This window comes from Triticum aestivum, chromosome 2A, assembly GCF_018294505.1.
Source record: "Triticum aestivum cultivar Chinese Spring chromosome 2A, IWGSC CS RefSeq v2.1, whole genome shotgun sequence".
Lineage (NCBI taxonomy): Eukaryota > Viridiplantae > Streptophyta > Magnoliopsida > Poales > Poaceae > Triticum > Triticum aestivum.
Window position 1 is genome coordinate 725,827,811 of NC_057797.1, and position 10,046 is coordinate 725,837,856.

The 10,046-nt window shown below is 43.1% G+C and overlaps 1 protein-coding gene across 1 annotated transcript in view; it reads left to right on the forward strand.

Moving 5' to 3' along the window:
• Window positions 1–7,121: 7,121 nt before the first annotated feature.
• Window positions 7,122–10,046, forward strand: part of LOC123190599 (N-acylphosphatidylethanolamine synthase) — a gene marked incomplete in the record, with an annotated part of 3,601 nt that continues 676 nt past the window's right edge. Inside the window, 5 exon segments of the mRNA XM_044603271.1 lie at window positions 7,122–7,407; window positions 8,102–8,229; window positions 9,018–9,103; window positions 9,215–9,352; window positions 9,606–10,046. Coding sequence (XP_044459206.1) covers window positions 7,166–7,407; window positions 8,102–8,229; window positions 9,018–9,103; window positions 9,215–9,352; window positions 9,606–9,893 — 882 coding nt within the window.

A 10,046-nucleotide genomic window follows, 5' to 3' on the forward strand; every position in this document is an offset into this window, starting at 1 on the left:
TTATTGCTAAACGCGTTAGTCATAGAAGTAGAAGTAGTCGTTGGCGTGACAACTTCATGAAGACACGATGATGGAGATCATGATGATGGAGATCATGGTGTCATGCCGGTGACAAGATGATCATGGAGCCCCGAAGATGAAGATCAAAGGAGCTATATGATATTGGCCATATCATGTCACTACTCTTATTTGATTGCATGTGATGTTTATCATGTTTATGCATCTTGTTTGCTTAGAACGACGGTAGTAAATAAGATGATCCCTCATTAAAATTTCAAGAAGTGTTCTCCCCTAACTGTGCACCGTTGCTACAGTTCGTCGCTTCTAAGCACCACGTGATGATCGGGTGTGATGGATTCTTACGTTCAAATACAACGGGTGTTGTCGAGCCTAGCATGTACAGACATGGCCTCGGAACACATGCAAAACACTTAGGGTTAACTTGACGAGCCTAGCATGTGCAGACATGGCCTCGGAACACGGAGACCGAAAGGTCGAGCATGAGTCGTATGGTAGATACGATCAACATGAAGATGTTCACCGATGATGACTAGTCCGTCTCACGTGATGATCGGACACGGCCTAGTTTGACTCGGATCATGTAATCACTTAGATGACTAGAGGGATGTCTATCTGAGTGGGAGTTCATAAGATGAACTTAATTATCTTGAACATAGTCAAAAGACCTTTTGCAAATTATGTCGTAAGCTCGCGCTTTAGTTCTACTGTTTTAGATATGTTCCTAGAGAAAATATAGTTGAAGGTTGAAAGTAGCAATTAAGCGATCAGTAGAAAGCTTATGTCCTTAATGCACCGCTCAGTGTGCTGAACCCCAAACGTCGTTTGTAGATGTTGTGAACATCGGACATACACGTCTTGATAACTACGTGATAGTTCAGTTAAACGGTTTAGAATTGAGGCACCAAAGATGTTTTTGAAAGATCGCGAAACATATGAGATGTTTTGAGGGCTGAAATTGGGATTTCAGGCTCGTGCCCACGTCAAGAGGTTTGAGACCTCCGATGATTTTCTTAGCCTGTAAACTAAGGGAGAAAAGCTCAATCGTTGAGCTTGTGCTCAGATTGTCTGAGTACAACAATCACTTGAATCAAGTGGGAGTTGATCTTCCAGATGAGATAGTGATGTTTCCCCAAAGTCATTGCCACCAAGCTGCTAGAGCTTCGTGATGAACTATAACATTTCAGGGATAGATATGATGATCCTTGAAATATTCGTGATGTTTGACACCGCGAAAGTAGAAATCAAGAAGGAGCATCAATTGTTGATGGTTGGTGAAGCCACTAGTTTCAAGAAGGGCAAGGGAACAAAGGGATACTTCATGAAACGACAAATCAGCTGCTGCTCTAGTGAAGAAACCCAAGGTTGAACCCAAACCCGAGACTAAGTGCTTCTGTAATAAGGGGAACAACCACTGGAGCGGAATTACCCTAGATACTTGGTAGATGAGAAGGCTGGCAAGGTCGATAGAAGTATATTGGATATGCATTATGTTAATGTGTACTTTACTAGTACTCCTAGTAGCACCAGGGTATTAGATACCGGTTCAGTTGCTAAGTGTTAGTAACTCAAAATAAAAGCTACGGAATAAATGGAGACTAGCTAAAGGTGAGCTGACGATATATGTTGGAAGTGTTTCCAAGGTTGATATGATCGAGCATCGCACGCTCCCTCTACCACCGAGATTGGTGTTTGCGTTGAGCATAGACATGATTGGATTATGTCTATCGCAATACGGTTATTCATTCAAGGAGAATAATGGTTACTCTGTTTAGTTGAATAATACCTTCAATGGTCTTACACCTAAAAATGAATGGTTTATTGAATCTCGATCGTAGTGATACACATTTTCATGCCAAAAGATATAAGATAGTAATGATAGTACCACTTACTTGTGGCACTGCCATGTAAGTCATAATGGTATAAAACGCATGAAGAAGCTCCATGTTGATGGATCTTTGGACTCACTCGTTTTTGAAAAGTTTGAGACATGCGAACCATGTCTATTGGTGAATATGCATGAAGAAACTCCATGCAAATGGACCGTTTGAACTCACTTGATTTTGAATCACTTGAGATATGCAAATCATACCACATGGGCAAGATGACTGAAAAGACACGGTTTCAGTAAGATGGAACAAGATAGCAACTTGTTGTAAGTAACACATTTTGATGTGTCCAATCCAATGAGTGCTGAGGCATGCAGTGAATATCGTTATGTTCTTACTTCACAGATGATTCGAGTAAATGTTGAGTATATTTACTTGATGAAACACAAGTCTGAATTATTGAATGGTTCAAGTAATTTCAGAGTGAAGTAGCAGATCATTGTGACAAGAGGATAAAATGTCTATGATATGATCATAGAGATGAATATCTGAGTTACGAGCTTTGGCACACAATTAAGACATTGTGGAAATTGTTTCGCAATTAATACCGCCTGGAACACCATAATGTGATGGTGTGTCCGAACATCATAGTTGCACCCTATTGGATATGGTGCGTACCATGATGTCTCTTATCGAATTACCACTATCGTTCATGGGTTAGGCATTAGAGACAACCACATTCACTTTAAAGAGGGCACCACATAATTCCGTTGAGATGACACCGTATGAATAATGGTTTAGAGAAACCTAAGTTGTCGTTTCTTAAAAGTTTGGGGCTGCGACGCTTATATGAAAAAGTTTCAGGTTGATAAGCTCGAACCCAAAGCGGATAAAATGCATCTTCATAGGAAACCCAAAACAGTTGGGTATACCTCCTAATTCAGATCCGAAAGCAATATGGATTGTTTCTAGAATCGGGTCCTTTCTCGAGGAAAAGTTTCTCTCGAAAGAATTGAGTGGGAGGATGGTGGAGACTTGATGAGGTTATTGAACCATCTCTTCAACTAGTGTGTGATAGGCACAGGGAGTTGTTCCTGTGGCACCTACACCAATTGAAGTGGAAGCTTATGATATTGATCATGAAACTTCGGATCAAGTCACTCCCAAACCTCGTAGGACGACAAGGACACGTACTACTTCGGAGTGGTAAGGTGATCCTGTCTTGAAGGTCATGTTGCTAGACAACAATGAACCTACGAGCTATGGAGAAGCGATGGTGGGCTCGAATTCCGACAAATGGTTAGAAGCCATGAAATCCGAGATAGTATCCATATATCAGAACAAAGCATGGACTTTGATGGACTTGCCCGATGATCGGCAATCCATTGAGATAAATGGATCTTTTAAGAAGAAGATGGACATGGATGGAAATTTCACCGTCTGTGAAGCTCGACTTGTGGTGAAGAGTTTTTCACAAGTTCAAGGAGTTGACTACAATGAGATTTTCTCATTAGTAGCGATGCTTAAAGTCCGTCGGATTCATGTTAGCATTAGCTGCATTTATGAAATCTGGCAGATGGATGTCAAGACAAGTTTCCTTACTAGTTTTCGTAAGGAAAGGTTGTATGCAATACAATCAGAGAAGTTTTGTCGATCCTAAGGATGCTAAAAGGTATGCTAGCTCCAGCGATCCTTCTAAGGACTGGAGTGAGCATCTCGGAGTTGGAATGTATGCTTTGATGATGATCAAAGATTTTGGGTTTGTACAAAGTTTATGAGAAACTTGTATTTCCAAAGAAGTGAGTGGGAGCACTATAGAATTTCTGATGAGTATATGTTGATCAGAAATGATGTAGAATTTCTAGAAAGCATATAGGGTTACTTGAAAGGTGTTTTTCAATAGAAAGCCTGGATTAAGCTACTTGAACATTGAGCATCAAGATCTATAAGGATAGATCAAAATGCTTAATAATACTTTCAAATGAGCACATACCTTGACATGATCTTGAAGGTGTTCAAGATGGACTGGTCAAAGAAGGAGTTCTTGCCTGAGTTGTAAGGTACGAAGTTAAGACTTAAAGCTCGACCACGGCAGAATAGAGAGAAAGGACGAAGGTCGTCCCCTATGCTTTAGACGTAGGCTCTACAGTATGCCATGCTGAGTACCGCACCTGAAGTGTGCCTTGCCATGAGTCAGTCAAGGGGTACAAGAGTGATCCATGAATGGATTATAGGACAGCGGTCAAAGTTATCCTTAGTAACTAGTGGACTAAGGAATTTTTCTCGATTATGGAGGTGGTAAAAGAGTTCATCGTAAAGGTTACGACGATGCAAGCTTGACACCTATCCGGATAGCTCTGAGTAGAGAGACCGGATACATATAATGGAGCAATAATTTAGAATAGCTCCAAGTAGAACAGTTGTTTGGAATAGCTCCAAATAGAGCGTGGTAGCTGCATCTAGGAGATGACATGGAGATTTGTAAAGCACACACGGATCTGAAAGGTTCAGACCCGTTGACTAAAACCTCTCTCACAAGCAACATGATCAAACATAAAACTCATTGAGTGTTAATCACATAGTGATGTGAACTAGACTACTGACTCTAGTAAACTCTTGGGTATTAGTCACATGGCGATGTGACCTGTGAGTGTTAATCACATGGCGATGTGAACTAGATTATTGACTCTAGTGCAAGTGGGAGACTGTTGGAAATATGCCCTAGAGGCAATAATAAAAGTATTATTATTATATTTCCTTGTTCATGATAATTGTCTTTTATTCATGCTATAACTGTATTATCCGAAAATCGTAATACACGTGTGAATACATAGACCACAATATGTCCCTAGTAAGCCTCTAGTTGACTAGCTCGTTGATCAATAGATGGTCACGGTTTCCTGGCTATGGACATTGGATGTCGTTGATAACGGGATCACATCATTAGGAGAATGATGTGATGGACAAGACCCAATCCTAAGACTAGCACAAAGATCGTGTAGTTCGTTTGCTAGAGCTTTGCCAATGTCAAGTATCTCTTCCTTCGACCATGAGAGCGTGTAACTCCTGGATACCGTAGGAGTGCTTTGGGTGTATCAAACGTCACAACGTAACTGGGTGACTATAAAGGTGCACTACAGGTATCTCCGAAAGTATCTATTGTTTTATGCGGATCGAGACTGGGATTTGTCACTCCGTGAAAACGGAGAGGTATCTCTGGGCCCACTCGGTAGGACATCATCATTTGCGCAAATGTGACCAAGGAGTTGATCACGGGATGATGTGTTACGGAACGAGTAAAGAGACTTGCCGGTAACGAGATTGAACAAGGTATCGGTATACCGACGATCGAATCTCGGGCAAGTAACATACCGATAGACAAAGGGAATTGAATACGGGATCGATTGAGTCCTTGACATCGTGGTTCATCCGATGAGATCATCGTGGAACATGTGGGAGCCAACATGGGTATCCAGATCCCGCTGTTGGTTATTGACTGGAGAACGTCTCGGTCATGTCTACATGTCTCCCGAACCCGTAGGGTCTACACACTTAAGGTTCGATGACGCTAGGGTTATAAAGGAAGCTTGTATGTGGTTACCGAATGTTGTTCGGAGTCCCGGATGAGATCCCGGACGTCACGAGGAGTTCCGGAATGGTCCGGAGGTAAAGATTTATATATGGGAAGTCCTGTTTTGGTCACCGGAAAAGTTTCGGGCGATATCGGTATTGTACCGGGACCACCGGGAGGGTCCCGGGGGTCCACCAAGTGGGGCCACCTGCCCCAGAAGGCTGCGTGGGCCATGTGTGGGAGGGGACCAGCCCCTAGGTGGGCTGGTGCGCCCCCCACAAGGTGCCAAGGCGCAAGGGAGAGTGGGAGGGGGCAAACCCTAGTCCAGATGGGCCTTAAGGCCCACCTAGTGGGCGCCTCCCCTCTCTCCCCCTCCTGGCCGCCGCCCTCTTTGCCATCTAGGGCTGGCCGCACCCCTTGGGGGTGGGAAACCCTAAAGGGGGCGCAGCCCTCCCTTTCCCCTATATATATGAGGCCTAGGGGCTGCCCATAACACGCGATTTGATCTCTCTTGGTGCAGCCCTGTCTCTCCTTCTCCTCCTCCTCTCCCATGGTGTTTGGCGAAGCCCTGCGGGATTGCCACGCTCCTCCACCACCACCACGCCGTTGTGCTGCTGTTGGATGGAGTCTTCCTCAACCTCTCCCTCTCTCCTTGCTGGATCAAGGCGTGGGAGACGTCACCGGGCTGTACGTGTGTTGAACGCGGAGGTGCCGTGCGTTCGGCACTTGATCATCGGTGATTTGAATCACGACGAGTACGACTCCATCAACCCCGTTCACTTGAACGCTTCCGCTTAGCGATCTACAAGGGTATGTAGATGCACTCCCCTTTCTACTCGTTGCTGGTCTCTCCATAGATAGATCTTGGTGTTTCGTAGGAAAATTTTTGAATTTCTGCTACGTTCCCCAACACCGTTTTGAATTACCGTAACATTTACATCTTTTTTGAAATTGTGAATATAACTAATATATGTGTGCTTTAAAAAAATCATGTGATAAACTTCTCACATAAAAAGAAATGGTAAAAGGCAAAGGAAAAACATAATGTATCAGATGGATTTTTAAGACATTCGTGAGATAACCACAATAAATCTTGCGTTGATAATCCATTTTTAAGACTTTCGTGAGATAACCACAACAAAGGAGGGATTATATTTCAACATCGGCGTGTCTATCCTTGTTGCCGTTAGATGGCATAGTTCGGATGTTTGCCGTGTCGCATTGATGGACATGTTAATTACTGCTCCTGTTGCAACACACAAGTGTATGTGCTAGTATAACTAATATATTTATGTGCTAGTGGAAGTCCGGCAGTAGTTGTTGTTCTTGTGGTGATCGGCATTTGTTGTGACACGGCTGGATGATTGATTTAGGGCAGACCCTTTTGCGTTGTGTTTGTAATTGTTGTGGTGGCTAATGTGTTGATTAGCTAGGATATGGTGTTCTTACTAATTGTTGTTCGCAACAAGTTGTAGTGTCTTGTATTTTAAATTTTGCATTTCATAAAAATACCGTATGCTCTTAAGAAAAACAGTGGCTTTAAAAAAATCATGTGATGGACTTCTCCTAAAAAGAAATGGTAAAAGGCAAAGAAAAACATAATGTGTCACCAGCCGTTGCAAGTCAATGAGTCATAGTCCGGGCCTAACTCATCATCACAAGAAAAGAAAAAAACCAACTAAAGAAAAGGTCATAGACCAGGCCCACCAAAACGGAAAGAACACCTCGAGAAGAAAGAGGGTAAAAGATGGAGGTGTCCGCCGACGCGGCGGCGGCGGCGGCGGCGCGGACGCTGCGGTGGGCCGGCCGTGCGGGGCACCTGCGCGGCGTCCCGCGCGCCGCGGTGATCGGCGCCGTTGGCACCATCGCCAAGGCGTACGTGTCGCTGCTCAACACGACCACCGTGCACAACGCCGACGCCCTCCACCGCCTCGTCTCCTCGCGGCCCCCCGGCACGCCGCTCCTCACCGTCAGCAACCATATGTCCACGTATGTTCTCCCACTCCCCCGTCGTATCCCTCCCGGATCTCCCCCGTGTACCGCTCTTGGTGTTTGTGGCTTCTGAATTCTGACCAGATGTAGGAGGAGAGACCTGGTGGCGATGTGTTCGATCTGTCGTGGCTCTGGCACCAATGTTGCAAGAATTGTGCGAATTCGTTGTTGGAAACCAGAAAATTGTATTATGTGTTGATAAAATTTACTCTGGGTAGGATTGATGCTGCGCATCTGAAACTGCACGTGTTCGTTGAGATTTACAGCATGTAGTTGATGCTGTGCTGTCATTAGCATACTGGAAGGTGATTTCCATACTGTGTAGAATGCAGTTCGGACACGCCTTGTGCTCATGTTGATGTAGGATTTTCATTTTGAAGTGCTGAAATTTTTGTTAGACACTTCCTTAGCGCGGATAACTTGAGAAATATGCATATTGCTCTTTTCCTATCCTTTCATGCAACATCATGCTGTAGATTGGTGTCCATGTTTAAGAAAAGTATAATTTTTCATTTGTCGTACATTGTCTATGCATTGCATTGGCATGTTGCTGCATTGTGCAGGTTTCATGTATAGGTTCCAGTGATATATAGTTAGAATTAGTTAGGCATGTTTTGTTTGCTGTATTCAGTTCTCGTGTATCGGAAGTTTTTGTAACCTTGAGGTTGTTATCCTGTACTTGTTTGTACAGGATAGATGACCCGTTTATGTGGGGATTCAAAGGTTTCCCTATTACAGATTCAAAGCTTGCAAGATGGGTGCTGACAGCAGAGGACATCTGCTTCAGGAATGTATTCATGTCTTACATGTTTCGACTTGGTAAGGCTCCTTGTCGTCTTCGTTATTTACGTTTTTTCTTTGCACCGGTTTGTATAGTCAAGTAATAATCAGTATGGTAGTATTACTGTGACATACGAATCATGTAGGCATAGTGAGCTTCACGAAACCCCACCCTCATTTGCTGTACTAACTAATGTTGTGGAGCACCTCCAGCATAGGTCAAATGAAATGTTGCCTTAGTGGAGCCATTTTGTGGCATATTTTTGTTAAGCATGCAATAACCCCATTTAATCCAGTGGCTTCAGGTATGCGTTTGCATTTTAAACACCGACAACCTTCATAGTTCTAACAGGCTTCATATATTTCTGTTACCTAAGCGTCCATGGTTGATTGCACTCACTACCAAGACTAGCTTTAGAAAGTTAATTAAAAACTTCTCAAACGTGTCCCAAGTGTTGTGTATGTTATTCCTCCCTGTTGGACCATGTTAATGGTGGGCATAATTGTCCTATATTTCAAGTTTGCCAAAAAGTTGATTTTTGTGCTTGAATTGCATCTCTTTTCCAGCCTCCATATCGAAGTGATACGGTCTGATACTTGCCATGACTGTTGTGGTGGTAATACATAAAGAATGATATGATATCTAAGACCTATGTTATCTCTAGTTCAATTGGTACTTTAGATGTTCAACACTTGTGTATTTGTCATCTTTATTTTTGTATTTTTCTTATCTTTTCATTTCAGGGTTTCATTGCAAGGCAGAGTTGGTATCACTCTGCATCACATAATTTGACAATCTTGTTATTGGCATGTAATTGTATGCACAGGGAAATGTGTGCCGATCACTAGAGGGGCTGGAATTTATCAAGACCATATGAATGAGGCCCTTGAAGTGCTTAGCACTGGGGGCTGGGTATGTACATTTTCTTCGGCATTAACTATTCCATCATTAACATATGTTGTGCTTATGTTTATAAATTCTGGTCCTTATTTGATTGAATTTCGTCATGCCATATTCAAACAGTTGCATTCATTCCCTGAAGGAAAAGTAGCCCAAGATCACCAACCAATCAGACGGTTGAAATGGGGAACTGCCAGTCTTATTGTCCGAGCACCTGTAACTCCAATAGTTTTACCTATTGTTCACACTGGTTTTGAAAAGGTATATTGTAATCTTTGAATCTCTGAGATGCCATCATTTTGTGTATATATTCCTGTGTTGTAGATGGGCATTTCAAATATAATTCCATATATATAGTACTCTGCTGAAATCTGAATATATTGCACAGAGTTTTGTCTGTCTCTATACAGTAAACCACTTGACTCACAGCACTATTTCATTTGTATTCCCTTTAATTAAACCCAGATCTCTTTTATGTTATATGGTACTCTGAACTTCTCCCCATTGTACTTAGGTCATGCCAGAGAAATCATTTTTTGGACGCCGTCCACCATTGCCTCTCTGCGGCAAGGATATACAGATTATCGTGGGAGAACCAGTAGATTTTGATCTGGCAGGCTTAAAGCAGGTGGCAGCAATGATACCCCAAGACACATCCTTCGAAAGAAAGGGCTGGCCAACCATCACGCCGGAGGGGCTAGACGAGGCAGCGCAGAGATGGCTTTACCAGAAGATGTCGGATAAGATCCAGTCCGCGATGGAGAGCTTGAGGAAGACGCTTCTGAACTCGAAGCAGCATTGACATTGATTCTCTTTGTTCGTTCTTCTACCATGGTGCAACGATGCACTGTCTTTTTTCTCCAATACCTTGTTGAATTGGTTAGGTTGTAGTAGCTTTGTTAGCTAGTTTCAGATGATGGGATCACGATACGGTGATTGGGAGGATACAGGAATC